This window comes from Poromitra crassiceps (genome assembly GCF_964638095.1).
Source record: "Poromitra crassiceps genome assembly, chromosome: 4".
Lineage (NCBI taxonomy): Eukaryota > Metazoa > Chordata > Actinopteri > Beryciformes > Melamphaidae > Poromitra > Poromitra crassiceps.
Window position 1 is genome coordinate 62,778,380 of NC_139626.1, and position 25,321 is coordinate 62,803,700.

The window sequence follows — 25,321 nt, forward strand, 5'->3', positions numbered from 1 at the left end:
CATTAGGACCCGGGGCTGAAGAGGCCCTTGCACGTCTCACTACTTCTTGAACTTCTTTCCACCTTGGTGGGCTATCATCACACTGGCTCTCTATTTCACCGATAGGTGGAATATCAGCTGGGACTGTGTATCGGTGGCACTGGTATCCTCATCTCTCCCAAATGGACCTACACTGTCACCTCTCTCTCTCATCTGTCTATCTCATCTTTTGAGTCCCATGCAGTTGCCGTATCCCTACCCATCAAGCTCAACATTGTGGTAATCTACCGCCCGCCTGGTCCGCTTGGTCACTTTCTGGACGAGCTGGACACCCTCCTCTCCGTCTTTCCTGAGGATGGTAGTCCACTCATCCTTCTGGGAGACTTCAACATCCAGCCAGTAACCTTACAATCTCCGTCTTTCCTTAACTTCTTCTCATCCTTTGACCTTTACCTCTCTCAATCTCCTCCTACTCACAAAGCAGGGAATGTGCTTGACCTGGTCTTCACCAGATCCTGCTCCACCTCTAATCTCACTGTGACTCCTCTTCCTGTCTCCGACCACCACTTTATCACCTTCTCCCTTCCCATCCCCCTCCCCTCCTCCCACCCATCTCCCCCTCACTCTACCACCACCCGACGCAACCTAAAAACTCTCTCTCCCGACTCCCTCTCTTCTACCGTCCTCTCCCTACTTCCCCCTGCCGAGCAATTTGCTCTGCTGTCCACCGACGAGGCTTCCACTACTCTTCTCTCCTCTCTCTCCTCCGCTCTTGATTCTCTTTGCCCACTCACCACTAAGCCTGCCCGATCTTCTCCCCCTTCTCCTTGGCTGACTGAATCTCTGCGAACTTATCGAACTGAGCTTCGGGCAGCTGAGAGAAAATGGAGAAAATCACATCTCCCTGAAGATCTCTCTTCCTACCACCTTATCCACTCAAACTTCACTGATGCTGTCTCTAAAGCAAAAACCTCCTTCTTCATCTCTGAAATCCAGTCCTCTGCATCCAATCCCAGTAAACTGTTCTCCACCTTCTCCACGCTCCTCAACCCTCCCTCCCCTCCCCCTCCCTCCTCCCTCTCTGCTGATGACTTTGTAACCTTCTTTACTAAAAAGGTGGATGACATCAGCTCCTCCTTCCATCCTCCAGCCACCCTCACTAACACTCCCGACTCCAATCCTGCTTCTCGGCCCCCTGTCCCTGGATTTCCTTCCTTCTCTCCTCTCTCTCCTGATGAAGTGCTTAAATTCATCAGCTCAAACCGAGCCACTTACTGCCCCCTCGATCCTATCCCTTCCTCTCTCCTCCAAACCATCTCACCTAACATATCTCCCTTCCTCACTACCTTCATTAACTCCTCTCTGTCCTCTGGTCTTGTCCCGCCTGCTCTAAAGACTGCAAGAGTCAAGCCTCTGCTTAAGAAACCCTCCCTTGACCCTACTGCTATTCACAACTACAGACCTGTCTCTCTTCTCTCATTCCTTTCCAAAACCCTCGAACGAGCAGCGTCCGAACAACTTTCTCTCTATCTCTCCCAAAATGACCTCCTGGACCCTCTGCAGTCCGGTTTCAAGGCCTCTCACTCCACTGAGACAGCTCTTCTTGCTGTCACAGAGGCCCTTCACACTGCTAAGGCCTCATCCCTCTCTTCTGTTCTTGTCCTCCTTGACCTGTCTGCTGCCTTCGATACAGTCAACCACCAAATCCTTCTTTCCACTCTGTCTGACCTCGGCATTTCAGGCTCTGCACTCTCCTGGTTTGCTTCCTACCTCTCGAATCGCTCATACCAGGTCTCATGGAGAGGGTCCCTCTCCAGATCCTGTCCTCTTACCACCGGTGTCCCCCAGGGCTCAGTCCTGGGCCCCTTACTTTTCCTTCTCTATATCAGATCTCTTGCCTATGTGATCTCTTCTCATGGCTTTTCTTATCACTGCTATGCTGATGACACCCAGCTTTTCCTTTCCTTCCCCCCCTCTGACACGCAAATCGAGGCTCGCATCTCTGCATGCCTCAAAGACATTGGCGACTGGATGTCTGCCCACCACCTCAGGCTCAACCTTGGTAAGACCGAGCTACTCTTCCTCCCAGGAAAAGACTGCCCTCTTACAGATCTCTCCATCTCCATTGACAACACCACTGTACTTCCCTCCCAAACAGCCAAGAACCTTGGGGTGATCCTTGACAACCAGCTGTCTTGCTCTGCCAACATAGCTGCTACAGCGCGCTCCTGTAGGTTCTCTCTCTACAACATCCGCAAAATCCGTCCCTTTCTCACAAGAGAAGCGACTCAACTCCTGGTCCAGTCTCTTGTCTCCTCCCGCCTGGACTACTGCAACGTGCTTCTGGCCGGCTTACATGCCACCGACATCCGACCGCTTCAGCTCATTCAGAACGCTGCAGCCCGTCTGATATTCAACCAACCCAAATTCTCTCACGTCACTCCCCTCTTCCAGGAGCTCCACTGGCTTCCCATCTTGGCCCGCATCAAATTCAAGACACTGGTACTGGCCTACAGGGCAGTACACCAGTCAGCTCCCTGGTACCTGCAATCCATGGTCAGGTTCCAAACCTCTCACCGCTCCCTTCGCTCCTCCACCAGTGCAGGTCGCCTCGCCCCTCCTTCGCTACGGGGGCTCAAAAGTCGCTCATCCCGATCTCGACTCTTCTCGTCCCTGGCACCTCAATGGTGGAACGAGCTTCCACCTTCGGTCAGGACTGCTGAATCACTGCCGATCTTTCGGAAAAGACTAAAGACACACCTTTTCAGGCTCCATCTGGGCCCTCCTTGATCTAACTTCGTCTCTCTCTTTCCTTATATAAAAAAAAAAAAAAAAAAAAAAACCTAACCAACCTTGTACCACTAACCTAAACTTGTACCACTGTTCCTTCAGAAGTTGTAGTTGTCACAGACTGTGCTCCATAGTTGATTGTTCTATTGCTGACAAAAAATGTGTTATTGTAAGTCGCTTTGGATAAAAGCGTCTGCCAAATGACGTAATGTAATGTAAATGTAATGACTGTCATCTCTCTAAACCTTTCCCTATCTTTGTGAACCTCCTCCAAATATTCCTCAAGCTTCTGCTTAGGTACCATAAGGCTACCATTCTTTTCCTTACTAAACAATGACTTCACAAATCTAAATGGATCCTTATAGAATGCCATTCTAGCTCTCTCTTTCTTTTTCCTATTTTTCCTAATGCTCTCTGCTCTTCTTAAAACTGCCAACCGCTCCCTCACATCTGACTGCAAGCAATCAATGCCTTCCTTCTCAACCTCTGTAGCTTTCCTCCACTGCCTCTTAAGCTGTCTTCTCTCCTGGATAAGTCTATCTATCTCTTGTTGGTGCCTAGATTTAACTACCTCACCCTCTAGTTTCTTCCTTTTCTCAAAGACGCCAAACCTTTCCTTACCATAATCATAAATACAATCTCCCATTTTCTCCAACTTACTCTCAGCAGTTCCTTTAAGCTTCTCTAACATCCTAACCAAATCACTATTGATATCTTCCCACTTCCTACTTTCCGCTGCACCTGGCCACTTAACTCTAGGCTTCTGACCGCTAATCTTCTCCCTTTTTGGCTGGCTGGCCTCTCTGCTTTCCTCGGTGCTAGGACCTGCCTCAACATCAGGGGTGCTGATGTCCTGCGAGCTGTGGGTTACTTCCTGTCGCTGGACTTCACCCGACTGACTTGATAAACTTCTTAAGAAATAATTATCAATGCGGGGTCCCTGTGTTCCCTCTACCAAGCACCTCTTCCTGCCTTGATGGATTCTAAGGCCCCTCAAAGTTGTTACCTTCTGCCAGCCACACAAGCAAACCTGGCGCTTCTTTCCATCTACATCTGAACTAGTGGCTTCCACTGACATGTTTCCCCACTCATAGTCAAGTCCGTTCCAGAGTCAATAACCGTGTCAACCATAGGTGAGTCATCTTCCGCCCCCGCTCTCGCAGACTCTAGGGGTGTTTTTTCATAATTCTGTTTCGTAGCAAGTTTGGGTGTAACCAATGGCCTATTGGCCTTGGCTACTGCCACAATGAGCAGCTAACCCATTGCAGCCCCGATGGGGTCTAATCCCTCCTGTCAGCTGTCTTTCCATGCTGTCACTAGGTCTTTCCCTAGTTGTCAGCTGCACTATTCACAACAGTCACTAGCCTAAGCTAGCTTTAGTATTAATTAATACACAGGACAAGATGTTACTATCCCTTGTGCCAAAATCCGAGGAAAAACACATTTAGAAGCCCAATCCAGAATAAAACAAGCTAACAGGCTAACAAACTAATAAACAAGACACAAATCACCAGTTACCTACCCTAGCCAACAGCAGTATGAAGCATGTCATTGGGGTTTTCAAGTGGGCACCTTCCTTCACCGACGTTTCGTTAAGTTAGGCCCGCGACACCTCAAGAAGGCTTAACGGTGTAATCCAGCGTCCTGGAAACACCCCCCTCCATGCTACCATCGCACAACTGCATATTACCTCACTATCTAAGCCTAGCTATCCAGGTCGGTTCGGTATGACATTCCTGACTACACCACCACTGTCAATGATTCAGCCCTGTTGATGCGGACCGTCAATCATGACCAACAACAAACAATCCCTAACTACACCACCACTGTCAATGATTCAGCCCTGTTGATGCGGACCGTCAATCATGACCAACAACAAACAATCCCTAACTACACCACCACTGTCAATGATTCAGCCCTGTTGATGCGGACCGTTAATCATGACCAACAACAAACAATCAATCTGACCTTAGCGAGCTCCCCAGCTAGCATGTTTCCTCCTTATCCACAGCCATTCACTTGCTCGTTCTGCTGCCTGAGACATGCTGCTAACCGCAAGTTTCAGGCTCCGTCCCCGAATGCCCAACTCAGTTAGTAAGGCAATAACGGACTTTGCCACAAAACCACGGCAGCCCACCTCTACAGGCCGCACTCGAGCCCTCCAACCTCGCTGCTCTGCCTCTGCTGCCATTTCAGCATACCTAGCTTTCTTGCGCTCATAAGCCTCCTCAACTCGATCTTCCCACGGGACTGTGAGTTCGATAAAATAAACTCTCTTCTCTACCTCAGACCACAGTAACAAGTCCGGACGTAGCCGGGTGCTAACTATATATGCTGGGATGACTAGCTGTTCATTCAAGTCAACCCTCATTTCCCAGGCTCCACCTACACTTAGCTGCCCTAACTTGTGCCTGACCTTAATTGGTCTAATCTTTTCTCCCTCACGTACAAATTTGATCTGTCTAGTCTCTTTGCTAGCAACTAGAGAATTTACTTCTAGCCGCTTTTCCTCAACTGCAGCTGCCAAACATTTCAACACCTGGTTGTGACGCCAGGTGTATCGCCCCTGGGAGAGACTGACCTTACACCCTGACAGTATATGCCTCAGTGTACATACACTAGAACACAACGGGCAGGCACCATCCTCGCCCAACCATTGATTTAAGTTCTGGGGAGATGGCAGCACATCATAAGTAGCCCCTAGAATAAATCTAATTCTGCCGGCCTCCATGCTCCACAACTCTCTCCACTTCAACTTTCTCTTCTCTACACTCTCCCAGTTCACCCACTGTCCTTGCTTTGCCTGCGACACTGCCTTAGTACATCTTACTGCCTCCTCTTGCCTATGTACTTCTTCAACTACCATCTTCCTCTTTTCTATTACTGATGCCTTGTTCCACACAGGTTTCCCTATGCACAACCCTAAGCCTCCACGCCCATGCTGCACCTGACCTATGATATCCCTGTGTCTAAGAGCTGACTGTGCTTGCTGTACTGCCTCCTTTGGGTTCCACTTCCTCCCTGTTTTAACTGTGGGCGCTAGACTCCTAACCACTGGATCCTTTGACTGAGTCAGTCATTTCCAGTCTAACCTTAGCACACTTGAACTCCTCTGTCAGGCTAGATAATGGCAATTCCAATATGCCTTTCCCATATAAGGCTACACTGCTTAGGCAGCGTGGGACTCCGAACCATTTTCTAATGAATGAGTTAATCATAATCATAATATATATACAGTGCACAGGCCTTCTTGAGGCATCCGCTTTGCCTATGGTGCGGCATAGTAGGATTGCCTTTTCCCCAGGGAGGGTCTGGTGAGACGAAGGAGGAGTGCGGCCTGGATTCATCCACAGGGCCTTAGCCTTCCATGCACCGAAGGGTCTTTCAATGCTGCGGTGTAGCACTAGATCTATTGCAGCGGATTGGGGCATGATCAACGCTTCTGCGGGCAACGTTGCAGACAGAGTAGGAAGGCTGATCCGTGAGCGGCTGCTTCTGGGACGCGGGTCGGGGTCTTAATCGGCCTCGGCTGGGTCTACTGGGCGAGGGTGTATGATGTACGACAGACCCGAAACACCTTACGACCCCAGTTAACATCACTGATGACGCGTCCCAGCGTATGCTGTAGTATGTATTTTGAACTATATATATATATATATATATATGACATCCCTAATATATATATATATATATATATATTAGGGATGTCACAATATATCGTCCCACAATATATCGCGATATCAAAACGTGACAATATGTATCGTTGAGATGAAATCTCATATCGTGAGAAAAAGAAGCTGAACCTGGTGGCACTGATCTGCATCTGATTGCATGCTCGCTCTCCTTTTCATTGCTTTGTTTGAACAGACGAGGGACGTTACAGACACGGAGGATGAAAATGGTGAAATTACTCAAATTAGCGTGGAGGATGCCCTCTCAACTTACAAATCGATCGCAAAAAATATTGTTAAAATATCGTATCATATCGTTATCGTGAACCCAATATCGTGTATCGTATCATATCGTGAACTGAGTGTATCGTGACACCCCTATATATATAGCTTTACAAATAGAGCAGGTAGGAGACCAGGCTCTTTATTTTAGACCCAATAATTGAAACAATTCTCACATGTACTGGTGATTTTACTGCAGGTCATGTGACACAGGTCATGTGACAATTGAAACAATTACCCAACAAGAGCAGCACTTGGTGACGGCGGCAGGAAAAAGATCCTTTAACAAGGAAGAAAACCTTGAGCAGACCTGACTCTTGGTGGGCGTTCATCTGCCATGAGCATGTTTTAAGGCACTAGAGGGTGCAGCAGTGTGTGTGTGTGTGTGTGTGTGTGTGTGTGTGTGTGTGTGCGTACGTGTGTGTGTGTGCTCACCACAGTGAGCATGTTGAAGCCAGCCTGGCCCAGCAGGTTGCCCAGGTCGGTGACAGCGGTGTAGGGGGAGACGTGTGGGGAGAAGCCCCCCTCGCGCTCCGTCTCGGCCAGCTGCAGCGAGCAGCGGAGCTCGTACAGCGTCTCGCCGCCCGCCATCGCCCCGATGAACACGCCGTCCGGCTTCAACACCTGCTGGATCTGAGGGGGGAAACAAACACCTGGTCCACACAAGGTTCCTACTACAGGACCTCACCATTTATACCACAAGACTGGTAAACAGCCTCCTCCCATATGGCTGCTTAACATCTCACTCTGACTAGCTGCAGTATAAGGTTGTGTTCACACTTGCTCCCTTTCAGCCCTCCAAGTGAACTCAGACCTCTTAGGCCCTGTTCACACGGCAACGCTCCCCGCATAAAACGGCAAACTTTTTTTAGCGTTAGTGCCTTCCTTTTACACGGGAACGGTGTTCTTGGAGCATGAAAACGCAAAAAAGTGAAAACAGGTCCCAGAGTGGAATTCTTTGATAACGCCGTCCTTACTGTCGCTGTGTAAATTGGCAAAACGCAATTCGGGTGATGACACAGCCCCCCTTCACCATAGAAGACAATGGTAGGCAATATAGGAGCATTGAACTCGCCCAATACAGCCTTATTATGACACAGGCACAATGAATCGCATTGGCATTCAACAAACATGATAACGATTTGCTAAAAACACATAATCTGCGTTAAGTGCCTGCTGCTAATGTCACACATAGCCTATTAACTACTCCCGCATTGAATAATTGAAGACAACTCACCGCGATGCATTTCCCTCAAGTCCCAATTGTGCTGCAAAGAAAACAGTTTTCTTTTGTATGTTGCTTTACTGGGTTTTTATTCTGTAATTGAATCTGGAGCAGTTTATTACCATTCATGACTTCTGTGTCACTCTATCGCGTGGGAAATTCATTAAAAGTTTAATCCTACAAAGCTAAATCAAGCCTGTTAGAAATAGACAGAATAGAGGAAGCTATGGGTTTTTACCTTCAAAATAAAAGCCGGAATTGATGTGTTAAAATTGACTTTTAGTTGTCTATGTTCTATATGTCTTCTGTGTATTTTGGATCACACACAAAAAAAACGTTGCAACATGCATCAATAAGGCTATTTATTTAATTACCATTATTGTGAAGGTTTTAACCAGATGTTTCAATGTTATTCTGGCTCACTTGACGCTGCTCTGAGATTTTTGCGGCTTCAGTCTGCACGCAAATCGTTATCGCAAACGCTGTGTATAAACGCGAAATAAAAGGTGAGAACGCAACACCAGTTTGTCGTTTTATGCAGAGACTGTCGTCTGAACATGGCCTTAGTCAGCATTTTTGTGCATTATGTGAACACTCCAACAGAACTGCAGCAGCAGGACTAGTACACACACACCTGAGACATACAATAGGAGGATGAACTATGACCTCTAGTGGGGGATCATCAGAAGGCAAGCAACCACTGATATAAACACAAATCAATAATCATCCCAGAAAAACATTCATAAGTTTCTAATCAAATATATAAGTATTTTTTTGGCTTTCTATCGTTTGTTATTGTGTTCTATCACTGGACAAATACAGTAGTTCAACAAAATATATTATTATTATTAACACGTTCACTGCCGTGGACGAGATATCTCGTCAAAAAAAATCCAACGGTTGACTGCCGTCGACGAGATATCTCGTCAAAATTTTATTTTATTTTTTTTTGACGGTGGGACGTTGATCAAAGCCCCCTACATCTCCTATATAAATATGGGAGCCACCGAACGTGTACAACCCATTCCACCGACCCACTAAGTGGCGACAGTGCTCTCCAGACTATTGAAAGCCGAGCCAAAACTGCAGGGAAAAGCGTGAGGAAGCCATTCTCATACTGTAGGCGAAAACGCTTTCGCACTGGTGCACAACGGTGGCGCACAACGGTGGGGGGTTCCAAAAATAGACTGGGTACAACACACTTTGAAACACGCAGCATAAAGCCCAGAATCGCACAAAGCTTCATCAAAGCTCTCTTGTGACAGACCCGCTGCAGCCACGGAGGGAGGAGGAGAACACCCACGGAGGGAGGAGTTTGAAGGAGAGGGGGGTGAGGGTGCTGCTATGGAGGAAATTACTGTTCAAAACTATTGTTTAGATGTCTGATGTCTTACTGATGCCAAAAATAAATGGTTAAAGTGACTGTTCTATTGAATTTCACAAAAAGGCATTTATCTCCGCTTTAATTTTCAGACGCTGAAACCATGCTGTATTCAACTGCTAATGCCTACATAACTACTAACTCTACAAACTAACTCTTTTAGACAGAGAAAGCACACATTCTATTAGTTCTTTTGAGATATTTTGTGTTCACAAAGTCCTAGAAGAAAATAATCCTCGGCTGTTGAAAGATGAGCCAGAACCCTCAAAAAAAAACCTTGGCAGAAGCTACCTACAGTAAAAAAAAAACTGTTGGCAGTGAATGTGTTAAATATATATTATTATATTAAATATATTATATACAGTATTATTCATGTTATTAAGGTGAACTGCTGTGATCCTGACCTGTCGGAACGCCCCAGGCAGGTCGTTGATCCAGTGCAGACTGGAAGAGGAACGAGAGATGAGTTTACAGTGGGCAGAGGAAGCAACGGGGCTGATGGGAGATGTAGTCTTAAGCGACTACTACTACACAGACATAACGGAATGGTTCACCTCAAGCTGCTCACCACCAGGTCGAAGGTGTTCTCTTTAAAAGGCAGGAACTCCTCGTCGGCCAGGACACAGTGAGTGGGGATCTCACCCTCTCTCTTCTGTCTCTGAGGGTTGGAACAATAACATCAAAAATAGGGATACACGATATATCGGCAATCATATCGATATCGGCCGATGTTAGTCATATTTTAACATATCGGTATCGGTCCGATGTTGCAATGTTATATCGGTTATCATTATCAGCCAAATTCTTCACATTGAGATGAAATAATGCAGTAAATCTATGATTTATGGGCTTTTCCAAAAGTTTTGGTTTGAAAAAATTGATATATTGGAAAAGCTACACCTCAGATTTCTCAAGTACATTTTGAAAGTTAAAATGACAACGTGTAACAATATGGTCTATGGGGAGCTGGGGAGATACCCACTCTGTGTCACTGTCAAGAAAAGAATGATTAGTTACTGGGCAAGGTTGATTGATGGCAAGGAGAACAAACTGCCTGCTTGACTTGCACAACTCTGGCGTCTATGCCTCGCCGTGGGTCGTGCGGGTCAAACAGATTTTGGATGACTGTGGCTTGTCTTACCTCTGGCTTACACAGCAGTGCAACAACATTGACTGGTTGAAGTTAACTGTTGAGCAAAGTCTTAAGGATCAGTTTATGCAGAAATGGCAAAGTGAGCTCAAAAGTATGACATCATGTGACTTGTACGTAGAATTCAAAAAAGAACTTAAACTGGAAAATTATCTGCTGTATGTAAACCAGAGGCATAGACATGCAATCTGTAACTTCAGGGTTAACACATTCAGTGCCACAGCGCTTCAGTAAAATTGTCTGGAGCCTGTGCCAGATTCACTTCCATTCAGTTGAAAACAGCTATAGAATTTTTTCTATTATGGCTATATTAACGGGGCTGGACTTTAATGAAACATTGAACACTCCTGCTTCTTCCAAAGAAGAAATTTTGTTTCTAGACAGTTCCATTATGAAATTACAGCCTCTCAAAAAAGTGCACTTTCAAGGGTTTTCTGTCGTTTTTTTTTTATTTTCCAAGATATAGGCCCTTTTATGAATACCTTTTGCACTCTAATTTCGAGCACATTCACTGACTCTGGCTGGTGTTTTCTGATGTGGTGGCGTGTGGTGTGGTTTCTGTGCAGCCTGTGTGTGTCACACACCCCTCTCCCCCCCCCCCCCACCCCCCCCCTCCCCCCTCTCCCCTCTCCACCTCTGAGCTGCGGGCTCCTCCCACACGCACAGAGTTTGTTTTCTCGTTTTTGCCCCGGACAGATCCCAGCGCCCGTCAAGGAAATGATGCGCGCTGGCAAACGCGACTGAACGAAAAGGCTTGGCCGTTCGCCTTCGGATGCTGGCTTTCTAGGAAATCGTGTGGAGATAGATAGAAGCATAAGAGCTCAGTTGTGAGCGCGGATGCAGCCGAGCCCACTCTCCGCTGTAGGCAGAGCAATATATACGGCGCTGGCAGAAAGCATGCATCGGTTTCCACTTTCTCCGCTGTCTCCTGTACAAAGTAAAGGATCTGAGGTGGGTGGAGCAGCTCCTGTGACGATGTTTAAGGTGGCGCCGTGTGATCCCTTGAAGGGATTCATGCTCACTGGCTAGGTACGACCTTAAACAGCAGAATTATGGAATAATATGAATTATGATTTTAGGACGTCCACAGACGTCCTTGGCACTCCTCGTTACTTTTTTTTAGGACGTCCACAGACGTCCTTGGCACTGAATGTGTTAATAACACCAGAATCCCCAAGGTTGTTGGTAGATATAAAGGACTGCATAGAAGTATGAGGATCTGTAATCTCTGTAGTGACAACTGTGTGCGAGACGAGTATCATATTGTGTTCGAATGCAAGAATGTAATTATTTTGAATTTCAGACAGTTATATTTACCCAGATATTATTTAACTCGTCCATCTATGTTTAAACTGATTTTGCTACTACAATCAGACACACAAAAAGTCATGTGTAAGTTAGGTGCCTTTTTGAAGAATGTCCTGCCTTTGTTCAAATGACATATGCACTAGCCATGCCGTGTGCCATTGTATATTGTTTTTGTATGTTTTGTTTGTGCTCCATACCATGTGATCATGGTCAATGAGTCACATTAAATAAATAAATGAAATAAATGGAAATAAAGAAATCTGTGACTTTTTCAAATTCAGTGTTTACAGGTGTTTTTCAGTATGTACAAAATGTGATGATCATAGAAATGTGGTTTTATACAGATCATATCGACATTGTTATCAGTTAGCGGCCATAACAGCAATGTTAATATCGGTTATCGACATTGGCCAAAATGTTCATATCGGTGCATCCCTAATAAAAAAACAATCAAATATCAATACTTCATATCATCCGTATTTCAAGAGTGCAGATGACGTGTGAAAGGTGCCTAGAGTTGCCTTAAAAAATGTCACGATTAGTCACTTTATTAATTTTTAATTGTTTTTATTGTTTTCATGTTGACTAGCACATGGTGTATTCATTAGCATGACAGATAAGGGGGGCTGACAGATTTTTTTAGGACTAAACAAAAAATGACTAAAAAGGACTTTGGAGCACATTGTTGGTGTGGGAATCCACAGGTTGTGTGTAGTGACCTCGACCTGAGTTTGATGTGTGTGCGTGCGTGTACGTGTGTGTATGTGTGTGTGTGGGTGTGTGTGCGCGGCGTGCGTGTGTGTGTGTGTGTGTATGTGTGGGCGTGCACATGTGTCACATCTTCATTTAACCTCTCACTCACCAGAGTTTGGTCTGAGATGTCAGTCAGGAAGAGACGCTCCACAACCTCCTGCAACACACACACACACACACAGCAGATACACATCACACAAAGCAGATACACACACACACCAGATACACACACACACACACACAGACAGTAGATACACACACACACACAGCAGATACACACATAGCAGATACACACACACACAGATACACACACACACACACACACACACACAGCAGATACACACACACACACACACACACACACACACACACACACACACACACACACACACACACACACACACACACACACACACACACACACACACACAGCAGATACACATAACACAGAGAAGATTCAGGTCTTTTCAGAAGGGAGCAGAGAGAAAGACAGATGCTGCTCTATCAGATCAGTTAGTAGCAGAGATTGTTGATATTAGAGATACAGCACTGCCAATTGTAAGAAATGGTTCTAGCAGGTCTCCTAAATGGTCACATGGTCTCCTCTCCCCTGAAGTGAGAGAGAGAGAGAGAGCCTGCTGACGCGGGGTTAGTGTAGTGCTGACCTAGCAAGCTAACTTGAGCTAGAGATCGTGAGTTCCCAAAGTCCACACAAACCAAACCACATATATAAACACAAAGCTGCCCCTCGTCAAGCTGACGTTCCAGTGTATAATAGTACCAGCTGCCACCGGCTCCAAGGCTCCAAGTTGAGGCGGACGCAGAACTATATTTCAGCCTTAACACATTGAGTGCCAGCCCTTTTTTCAATGCTGTGGGTAGCTTGTGCCAGGCCGTTTTTTGATGATTCTGGCTCATTTTAGAAGAGCCGAGGATTCTTTTCTGCTTCGAGTTTGTGAACACGAAGTTCACAAAAGTACTAATAGAATGTGTGCTTTCTCTGTCTAAAAGAGTTAGTTTGCAGAGTTAGTAGTTATGTAGATATTAGCCGTTGAGTACAGCATGGTTTCAGCTGTCTGAGAGTGAAAGTTGAGATAATCGCAGTTCTGTGAAATTCAATCAAACAGGCAGAACAGTCACTTTAACCATTTCTTTTTGGCATCAGTGAGAGATCAGACATCCAAACAATGTTCCGAACGCCCTCTCCTTCAACTCCTCCCTCCGTGGGCGTGTCTAGTGGCTTTCAGCCTGCGTTTGTCAGAAGCGAGTGCTCGCTGCAGCCTCGCTCCCTGGCAGGCAGCGAGTATGAGCAGCCTCCCTCCCTGCCGTCCCTGGCAGCGAGTGTATGAGAATGAGGCTCGTTCGTTTCTGGGTTTTCGGAATGCGTGCGATTCTGGCCTTTCTGCGGGCGTTTCAAAGTGTGTTTTACCTATAATATATGCAAATTTGCAATCCCCCGTGTGCTGCTGCTGGCGCGGGCCGAAAGCGGCGAGTCTGGTGACTGATGACTGTAAAATCGGCAAGCCATTTTCTTGTGAATGGAGGAAGCACCCGCCTGAGGCTGCTGTTTTTTGCTCGGATTCCTCTCTGTCGGGAGGGCACTGTCCCCACTTAGCTGGTCGGTAAAATAGATTATACACATTCTCTTCCTCCAATTCTGCTATAGAAGACGTAAAAGGGGTTGATCGATGTCCCACCGTCAAAAAAAATAAAATGTTTATGTAAGCCGAGATATCTCGTCTATGGCACTCAACGCTTGGATTATGTAAGACGAGATATCTCGGCTATGGCACTCAACGTGTTAACACATTCACTGCCAACAACGTGTAAACACGTTTTCAGAATCCAGCTGTTGACTGCCAACAACGTGTAAACACGTTCTTGGCATCGATTTTTTTTTTTTAACGGGGGGTTGTGCATCTAACCCTTTTACATATCTTATATAAGTATTGGACGTGTACACCGTGTACAACCCATTCCACCGACCCACTAAGTGGCGACAAGGAAGTAGGAAGGCAAGCAAAAAGCAGTGTGATCCATTTCCATTCTCATAAAAATGGATTGGCGGAGGCGCTTTCGTTTTCGCGTTGATTGCTGGCGGTGCGGGATTGCAAACTTGCATCGTGGATTGCAGATGGAGCACACTTTGAGGCACGCAGCGTAAATATGACCAGAGTCGCAGGGGCTTCATCGGAGCTCTCGGCCAGGGCTCCGGGAGGCGGGCGAGTCCAGCCGGGCTTCCTCGGGGAGCGGCCACGCAGACAGGCACAGCCAGGCACAGCGGCAGCGGGGCAGTGAGACTGGTCCTTGCAAAATAGCACCAAATTGGAAACAGCCATAAAAGGCTTTTAGAATGGGATTTTCAACCCATTCTTTTTTGTTTCTTTTTCGCTCTAATTTAGAGTAATTTAATTTCTATTCAGAAATTTATTTGAGAGGTCGAGAGTATGAGAAAGTGAATTTGCACAGGTAGGAAAGTGCTTGTTACACGGCGCTGCAGCCAAGAAGAACGCCCACGGAGGGAGGAGCAACTCTCCCTCTCGCTCTCTCCCTCTCTCTCTCTCTCTCTCTCGCTCTCTCTCTCTCCCTCCCTCCCTCTCTCTCTCTCTCTCTCTCTCTCTCCCTCTCCCCCTCTCACTAGGATTAAACCTAGTGCGTCTCCCTCCCGAGAGGGAGGGAGAGAGAGAGAGAGGGAGGGAGAGCGAGAGGGAGGGAGAGAGAGAGAGAGAGAGAGAGAGAGAGAGAGAGAGAGAGAGGGAGGGAGAGCGAGAGGGAGGGAGAGAGAGAGAGAGAGCGAGAGGGGGAGGGAGAGAGAGAGAGAGAGAGCCAAAAATGAATGGTTAAAGTGACTGTTCTATCCAATTTCACAAAAAGCCGTTTATCTCTGAATATTTTTTCTGACGCTAAAACCATGCTGTATTCAACTGCTAATGCTTACATAACTACTAACTCTACAAACTAACTCTTTTAGACAGAGAAAGTACACATTCTATTAGTACTTTTGAGATATTGTATGTTCACAAAGTCCAAGCTGAAACGAATCATCGGCTCTTGTAAAATGAGCCAGAATCCTCAAAAAACGGCTTGGCAGAAGCTACCTACAGCAAAAAAAAACGGCTGGCAGTCAATGTGTTAAGATATTCGATTAAAAATATTTTTTTTTCCAGAATCAGAATCAGAATCAGCTTTATTTGGCCAAGTATGCAAACGCATACAAGGAATTGGGCTCCGGTTAGCTTTGCTCTCAAGTACACACAGAGTACACAAGTATACACATATAGAGAAAAATAAAAAAGGAGAAAGAAGGTTACACATAGTCAAGGCAAGAATACTTTCTAAAAAATACTTTGTAAAAATACTCTTTTTACAGTGACTGCTATATACAATGTGGTGACTGTGCTATATACAATGTAGTAAAGTGGCTGTTTTTAAATATGAATATATAGAGGGTATGCACGTGATGTCACAGAGGCAGAAGTCACTGTGGGGTCACGCCCACTGAGTCACAGCAAGACTGAGCTTGAATGCAGTAATCAGTAATAAGTGACACCTGCTGCTCAGGGAGGAACTTGACACTCATTTTGACACTCATTCCTGATTGAGGGGGCATCTTCCAGTGGGTGTGCATACCCTCTATTAGGGAGTGTACAGTCAAAGTGTACGGTAGGTGTGCAACAACATTTGTGAACTAGGTTTATACAGATATTGCATTTTTATATATGAATTAGGGATGTTCATTTTGAAAATTTTCCAAAATCGATAATTGGTGAAAATTAACGATCAATTATCGATTATCGATCATATTAATACTTAAAAAAAAATCAATATTTTCATTTATTTTTTATTTTTTATACAAAATGAATGCCTATGGCAGAAAATACGAAAGACAACGTGTTCTCCTCAATGAACTCTTTATTTCAATGTGTCTCCTCTCCAACACTGCTGTCCCCGGCGCATGCCGGTGTGAATTTCTCATGTTTAAAACAGTTTTGTTTGCACAAAGGCCCGTGCCCAGCCAGAAAACTAGAGACTATATGAAGCTCCACCTCACGTTAGTCGGCTGTGCAATGGAGTGGGGCGAGGAGGAACGAATTCCACCCAAACCTAGTCCAATTTTTTTTTTTTTTTTTTTTATAATTAAAAAATCGATCCAAATGCCACAGGATCGATTCCAATCCTTAACGATCAATTATCGATTTTCGATAATTGATGAACATCCCTAATATGAATATATAATGTACAGTAGTGCAACAACGCTAGGTTTGTAAACAAGGCTTATACAGGGATTGCATTTTAAATATGAGTATATAAGGGAATGTACAACCAACCACAGATTAGGCTACTACATCAGCAAACTTCACATGTAGCTTTAGCTAATCACTCCCTGCTAACATGAGTTCCTGTTGCCAAATCTCGTGAGAGTGTGTTGCTGAGACAGAGACAGGTCTTGAACAGTCAATTTTCTCCTGATCTGTCTGTCTGAAAAGTGACCTTTTAGTGTCAGAATGTTCAGAAGATATGTGGCTTCAGAAAATTGACCCAATATTGGTGAATATGGGGCGAAAAGATGTCATAATCTGGGATCACGTTCACTCATCCCATTGACTCCATGCACCTCCCACTGACTCCATGCACCTCCCACTGACTCCATGCTCCTCCCACTGACTCCATGCTCCTCCCACTGAATCCATGCTCCTCCCACTGACTCCATGCTCCTCCCATTGACTCCATGCTCCTCCCACTGACTCCATGCTCCTCCCATTGACTCCATGCTCCTCCCACTGACTCCATGCTCCTCCCACTGACTCCATGCTCCTCCCATTGACTCCATGCTCCTCCCACTGACTCCATGCTCCTCCCATTGACTCCATGCTCCTCCCACTGACTCCATGCTCCTCCCATTGACTCCATGCTCCTCCCATTGACTCCATGCTCCTCCCATTGACTCCATGCTCCTCCCATTGACTCCATGCTCCTCCCACTGACTCCATGCTCCTCCCACTGACTCCATGCTCCTCCCATTGACTCCATGCTCCTCCCACTGACTCCATGCTCCTCCCATTGACTCCATGCTCCTCCCACTGACTCCATGCTCCTCCCATTGACTCCATGCTCCTCCCATTGACTCCATGCTCCTCCCATTGACTCCATGCTCCTCCCATTGACTACATGCTCCTCCCATTGACTCCATGCTCCTCCCATTGACTACATGCTCCTCCCATTGACTCCATGCTCCTCCCATTGACTCCATGCTCCTCCCATTGACTACATGCTCCTCCCATTGACTACATGCTCCTCCCATTGACTACATGCTCCTCCCATTGACTCCATGCTCCTCCCATTGACTCCATGCTCCTCCCATTGACTCCATGCTCCTCCCATTGACTCCATGCTCCTCCCATTGACTCCATGCTCCTCCCATTGACTCCATGCTCCTCCCATTGACTCCATGCTCCTCCCATTGACTCCATGCTCCTCCCATTGACTCCATGCTCCTCCCATTGACTCCATGCTCCTCCCATTGACTCCATGCTCCTCCCATTGACTCCATGCTCCAAGTGAAATGTTTCATGGTCACTCACGATTCAATAGGTCACGGGTTGGCTTGGTTCCAGCCTTAAAGTGATAATATGGAAGATTTCAGTTTTGTTCTCCTGGGTGACACCTATTGGCGATGAGTGGTAATTGCAGGTGAGATCCAAACAGTGTTATTATGTGACATTAGTCAGTTTGTTCGGCGATAGTAACCACCTGTAATGCTACTTATCCTACTTAAAGGAGAACTAACCTCCAAAACACTTTTTTTCAGCTTTTAACCAATATATATGACTTTGGGGGTGATGTGTGAAGAATTCTGGTCAGAATCTCCACATTTGACACCAAACTGTTGCCATTTTACCATTTGTATCATTTTTCAGCAGCATATCTGGCATAAGCGCCCTCTTAGGGTCAAAGACTGCTTTTTTTTCTTTTTCTCAAATGAATGGGATATTTGACACGTCGTGACGTCACGGTGACCCAAAGACTATGGGATTTCAAGATAATTACTCCCCTACCCCCCCTGTACCCTTTCAGCTCCTCAGAACTCCAAGCCTATTCTTATTGAAGTTTGCTCTTAAAATACTGAACCAAACGTTGTCAAAGTTGGCACATGTCTTAATTATAGTTAGTTTCCCGCTGAATGTGTCACTACTTTATTAATATCTTACCTGAATAAGCTCGAATGATGATGTATATATTATCAGTCCGAGTTGCAAGCAGCTGTCTCCAGCCCAGGCATGCGGGAGAGAGTCGTACTGTAAACCTCATGCACTAGATCCAAGCTCCGCGGGCGCGCGCAGCAGAGCAGAGCTCTCTGTGCTCTGAGAGTAGAGAGAGCAGTCTGATATTTCCGCAAACAAATATGGTCGCAGTTTAGCGCACATGTGAAATATAACGCTATACTACGACGTGACAACGTGACAAAGCTTCTCTAAACACATCGGCTACTATCATTTCCCTGCATCCCTCCTACTGAGATTATATCGGTAATGATTTTGGACAGACTGAATGCGCGGAGGAGAAGGAGAGATCTGCAGCTCTGCCCTGAGTAGAGACACTCGCCTCGCTCCGACTACTGTGCCTGTCTGTGAAAAGCGTCCTGTCCAGTCGCACCTTCGCAAACAGATGCGGGATTCCCTCAATCCTGTACCCAATCTCAGACTGTATTCTCTAAATCGCACACCAGCTATTTCTGTCTGTTTGTTTGTTGCTCCGTGAGGTTACAAGCGCCCCATGCATGCAGCAGGCTGTTTCGCAAGCCGGGGTCTGGCAGGAGGGAGGAGGCGCAGGCAGCCTGCACTGCGCTGAGAGGAAAAAACTTTTGCACAACTTTTAACAAGAATCACGAAAAGCCCCCAAACTAAAATGAAAAAGGGACTATATGGCAACTTGGACGAGGGAATGACGTAGAGAAATCTCGCATTGTGTTACCCCAGAACGGGGGGTTTGTCGTATTGTGCAGTGTGCTGCTGTAACGAGCCCATGCCACTTTGCTCTCGTAACGTAGTTTAACACACTGCCATAGAGTTACATGCAGAAAAATAATTAAATTTCTAGTTCGCCACTGAATTACCAAATTGATATAACTTTCAACCATTTTGAGCAAAGCTCTTTCCAAACAGGCCACCAGCGTTGGCTAGTTGTTGATATTTATACAGATATGGGCCCTCTCAAATAAATTATTTTTGAGGCAATAGGCAAACTGTAATGGCGTCGATTTCCGAAAAAAAATCTGGACTTCAACACAGCCAAAGAGTCCAGTATAGACAAGAGCATATGTCATTTCTTGGTTTTTTCCATAGGTATTTTCAAATCACTGTTCTAATACATATCTAGGGGGTTAGTCCCCCTTTAAGAGTTATCAGGAACCTACAGTAACCTACAGAGTGAGTCTATTGTGTTAGCTCCGCCCACCCTGTGAACCTACAGTAACCTGCAGAGTGAGTCTATTGTGTTAGCTCCGCCCACCCTGTGAACCTACAGTAACCTGCAGAGTGAGTCTATTGTGTTAGCTCTGCCCACACTGTTAACCTACAGTAACCTACAGAGTGAGTCTATTGTGTTAGCTCGGCCCACCCTGTGAACCTACAGTAACCTACAGAGTGAGTCTATTGTGTTAGCGCCACCCACCCTGTGAACCTACAGTAACCTGCAGAGTGAGTCTATTGTGTTAGCTCCGCCCACCCTGTGAACCTACAGTAACCTGCAGAGTGAGTCTATTGTGTTAGCTCTGCCCACCCTGTTAACCTACAGTAACCTACAGAGTGAGTCTATTGTGTTAGCGCCACCCACCCTGTGAACCTACAGTAACCTACAGAGTGAGTCTATTGCGTTAGCTCCGCCCACCCTGTGAACCTACAGTAACCTACAGAGTGAGTCTATTGTGTTAGCTCCGCCCACCCTGTGAATCTAGAGTAACCTACAGAGTGAGTCTATTGTGTTAGCTCCGCCCACACTGTGAACCTACAGTAACCTACAGAGTGAGTCTATTGTGTTAGCTCCGCCCACCCTGTGAACCTACAGTAACCTACAGAGTGAGACTATTGTGTTAGCTCCGCCCACCCTGTGAACCTACAGTAACCTGCAGAGTGAGGCCCCGTTCCAATACCCATACTTCCATACTATTTAGTAGGCAAAAAAAGAATTAGTATGTCCCAATACATAGTATGTCAGATGCAGTATGCCAAGAGTACCAGGATGTTGTACTACATCAGCTCCTATTTCGGAGTATGCATCGATGCATGCTGCGTCAGCCAATCTTCCCCACAATCCTTTGCGCAGCAGGAAGTTACATCTTCTTTTTCTTCTTCTTCTAATGTTTTATGGCGGTTGGCAAACAACTTTTTGTGCATTACCGCCACCTACTGGAGTTACGTCACACTGACTGAGCTGCGTGTTCATTAATGAGATAATTAACTTTAAGAAAGCCTTGAAATATGTTAAAACCAAACAAGCATGGAGTGTGTACCAAAACATGCATATCTTGATTCCCGTTTAGAACTCTGACTTAATGTTTTTGCTTTATTCATTTTATTTTGTTTATCTGTTCCAATTTTGTAAATGTTTAGTCTGAATTTTTTGTATAATGTACTGTTTGTTACTGCCAGACTTTGTCTATTGAATTAAAAAAAAAAAAAAAAAAAAAAAAACTCAAATGTGGCGCTGCGGAAGTCGGCGGAAGTGAGCAAGAGGTCGGAGTTCAGGAAGCTCACGTGACGACAGATGTAGTGTGTCCCAATAGTATGCATTTTGCATGCATGCTGCACACTACAATCCATACTTTGTGAGGGCAGCGCAGTACATACTACAAGAAAGAAGTATGGGTATTGGAACGCAGCCCGTGTCTATTGTGTTAGCTCCGCCCACCCTGTGAACCTACAGTAACCTACAGAGTGAGTCTATTGTGTTAGCTCCGCCCACCCTGTGAACCTACAGTAACCTGCAGAGTGAGTCTATTGTGTTAGCTCCACCCACCCTGTGAACCTACAGTAACCTACAGAGTGAGTCTATTGTGTTAGCTCCGCCCACCCTGTGAACCTACAGTAACCTACAGAGTGAGTCTATTGTGTTAGCTCCGCCAACCCTGTGAACCTACAGTAACCTACAGAGTGAGTCCATTGTGTTAGCTCCACCCACCGTGTGAACCTACAGTAACCTACAAAGTCTATTGTGTTAGCTCCGCCCACCCTGTGAACCTACAGTAACCTACAGAGTGAGTCTATTGTGTTAGCTCCACCCACCCTGTGAACCTACAGTAACCTGCAGAGTGAGTCTATTGTGTTAGCTCCGCCCACCCTGTGAACCTACAGTAACCTACAGAGTGAGTCTATTGTGTTAAGTCTATGGTGTCTATTGTCACCACAGACACCAAGTTCATAAATGCTGTAATACTGAAAATGCAAAGGCTTCCATCAATGGGGCCATAGGCTCAATCAGCATTGTGTTAACTCACTATCAGATAGATAGTGACCTAACAGACATTTATTTCGATGAAAATCTTCTGTATTATCACTTTAAGCCAGGGGTGGGCAACTATTTTTCATGGGGGGCCACATGAGAAACCCAGATTGTTGCCGGGGGCCGAACAAATATTGTCATGCCGTAACCCATGGATGGGCAACTTTGATGATAGAGAGGGCCACAAAAAAATTTCCTCGCTACCAGATTTTGCTGAGGGCCAATCGGTGCCAGCATGAAAAATTTGGGGCATTTGAAGGCAGGTTTAGAGGAATAACTCATTTTAAATTAACAGTTGTGATGTCAGTATTCAGTCTTAACCACCAATATTTGACAATTTTCTCACTCACTCCTATGTCACCACCTGCTCTCAGGGCTTGAAATTAACTTTTTTGACCACCTGCCAATATGGCTGCTAGATTTTAAAGTTACCAGCCAATTAGAATTTCCACTAGCCAAAATGTTTTTCTTGAAATAAACCAGAATATGAGTGGGTTAATTTAAGCATAAGTATCAGTAAGTGGCCCGGGATTCTCAAAGCCTGTTGAGGGTCATACGAACAAAAATGCACTCTTGAAGCTAAATAAATCCAAAACCAACGAGTTAATTATTTAAATGTCTACTTCAATGTAGAACAGTCATTTCTTACACATGAGATTACTTTTAGCCTTTTAGTCATAAAGATTATTGAAAGATATTCCATATTCCAGACTGAAATGTTATAACAGAAGTGGAGTATTGGCCAGAATGACATGAACATTTGGACACTTATTCAGCGGGTATCTTGCATGTTTAGTTCAGCGTCCTTGTTAACAGGCGAGACCGTTTACACCAGCCGCATGCTACCCCATGCTGAAGCCACGCAGAAGCTACGCTGCAGCGATAGTTTCGGCTTCTGTTGTATTTTTCAAGCGTGCAGCGCGCTGCACCCGAGCTGCCAGTCATGAAGTCAATGCAAGTTGTGAGCGAAGATGAATGGGGAACTCACTTCCGGGGCAAGAGATGGCACGTGACTGTTTAGCTCTATAATGACCTGACTGGAATATACTGTATAGACTCAGAACCTGCCACAAGTCTCCTAAGTGGGCGTGGCTGTGGAAAACCATGGGCAAAACCCATGTGACACAAATACAGGAAGTGACTTAAAGATGCGGTGTCTCGCTTTGATATATTATTGTCTCTGCTAGTAGTTCCCAGTGAAGTGGACAGGGTGTTCAGACATGTTAAGTCATATGGCTGAATACCCTGTGCAGTCCACTTCACTGAGAACTAGCTGATAGGAATGCAGCCTAGACTGAGCTGTACAGACAGACTGAGATGTACAGACAGACAGACAGACTGAGATGTACAGACAGACAGACAGACTGAGCTGTACAGACAGACAGACTGACGTGTACAGACAGACTGACAGACAGACTGAGCTGTACAGACAGCTGTACAGGGTGTGTGGACTGTACCTTGCTTAAATGCTCTGCAATGTGACTTTTCCCACAGCCGATGTCCAGAGCCAGAGGAAACGTCCTGCGGAGACAGGAAGAGACGACCAATCAGAGCATCCTGAGTTAGCATGTGACCTCCGGGCTGGCCTATCAGCCAGCAGCCTCTCTGTGTCTCACCGTGTGTCTTACCTTGCAATGTCGTAGACCCGGTCTGCCACTCTGCTGCCCACCTGCAGCCACACAACACAACACCAACTGTGTTAGCGAGCAGTCTCTCCACTAGAGGGCGTGTGTTCTTAGAATTAGTGCAGGAACTTCACCACTGCCACATTCACAAGTGAACCATCCAGTCTGGCTTCAGAGTTAAGAAGGAACTTTGTTGTGGCTCATCAGCTGATCAGCTGCTAAAGGAGTGAGATTTGACAGATTTTTCCAGGTGTCCATGCCCCCCCCCCATCATACATAACTCCTAGCACGTATTAGAGCCCGACCCATACTGGATTTTTGAGGCCGATGCTGATACCGATATTAGGGAGTAAAAAATGTCCGATATCGATATATCGGCCGATATTCTAATATTATATATACACATTATATTACACAATGTTTTTTACAATGATCCCTCAAATATCAAACAGTTGACATGACTTGACATGACTTGAGATATGTAATGTAGGCAGGATATTTTACAGACTTTATTGTCCGAAATGACATCAATGCAATGAAAAAGTAAAGAACTGGGAATTTAATAATGATAAATAAGTAGAAATTCAAAAACACAAATAGAATAAATATAAAATATAACAAGGTAAGAAAAAAGATCAAATATACACAACATGCTGTCTATAACTTAAAAAATACAAAATAAAAAAATATCGGCCAACATATCGGCCGATACCGATATATCGGTTATCGGCCGATAATATCGGTGGCCCGATATATCGCTCAGGCTCTAGCACGTATCTTTTTTAGCAAATCCTTTCCCTGCATTGACTTTGACTTTATTACAGGAGTTCACGCTTACAGTAAGGCAAACCAACGGTTATTAATTTTTTATTTTTTTCTCTCTAACCTCTGGGGGGCAGACTCGTTTCAATGCCTCAATAACCGGAACTCAAGGGACTCCGGGCGACAGCGGAAGAAAATCCCTTTCCGCTCCCTGCAAGCTCTGCCATTTGCTCCGACCGACCGGCTCTGACCATTTATGGATTTCCTTTCCACTCCCTGCGTGTCGCTCTCAAATCCCTCCATCACTATGAAACAACAACAACGCTAGCTCGTTGCTACCGGTTGCTACACGCTGAAAACGAGAAGTTTTACTACACACCGGTTGACAGTTGACACTCAGTCACGTCCGCTCCATATTGATTGGGTAAAGCGCAGCATGCGAGCCTGCCCCCTACCAGCGGTTATTCGGCTTTTCACTGAGTGTGCCGGCAGATTTTCGATTCGGAGAGATTAGCAGTAAAGTCAACTCAAAAACACAGCAGGATTTTAGATAAAAAAGAGGCCAACTAACTGATCAGCCTAACAAAATTTAGAAACACAACAAGGTCAAAGGTCAAAGGTCAGAGGTCCCAGTACCCAGATGGGACAAGCCTTCCACCTACTGGCCAGCCTGTGATGGTGACTGTGCTCGGAGTGCTCCTACCTCATCTCTCAGGTAGTCGTAGTGCTGGCTGTCTGGCTGTGAGGCCGCCCATCTCCTCTGCCTCCTCTTCATCTCTCTATCAAACACGTTCATGCCTCCTCTGGCTGCTGAGCTCTGCCCCCTGCAGGGGAACACCTGCATGCCTCCTCTGGCTAGGGATGTTAATGATTAATCACCACCTTTAAGAACTGAAT

At 45.7% G+C, this 25,321-nt stretch overlaps 1 protein-coding gene across 1 annotated transcript in view; it reads right to left on the bottom strand.

Moving 5' to 3' along the window:
* Positions 1–25,321, bottom strand: part of ndufaf5 (NADH:ubiquinone oxidoreductase complex assembly factor 5) — a 61,946-nt gene that overhangs the window by 35,913 nt on the left and 712 nt on the right. Inside the window, exons 2-8 of the mRNA XM_083634774.1 lie at positions 25,128–25,279; positions 23,666–23,706; positions 23,495–23,558; positions 12,649–12,696; positions 9,883–9,986; positions 9,733–9,772; positions 7,158–7,355 (exon numbers count right to left, since the gene is read on the bottom strand). Of these exons, the coding sequence (XP_083490900.1) occupies positions 7,158–7,355; positions 9,733–9,772; positions 9,883–9,986; positions 12,649–12,696; positions 23,495–23,558; positions 23,666–23,706; positions 25,128–25,279 (647 nt within the window). The remainder of the gene's footprint in view (positions 1–7,157; positions 7,356–9,732; positions 9,773–9,882; positions 9,987–12,648; positions 12,697–23,494; positions 23,559–23,665; positions 23,707–25,127; positions 25,280–25,321) is intronic.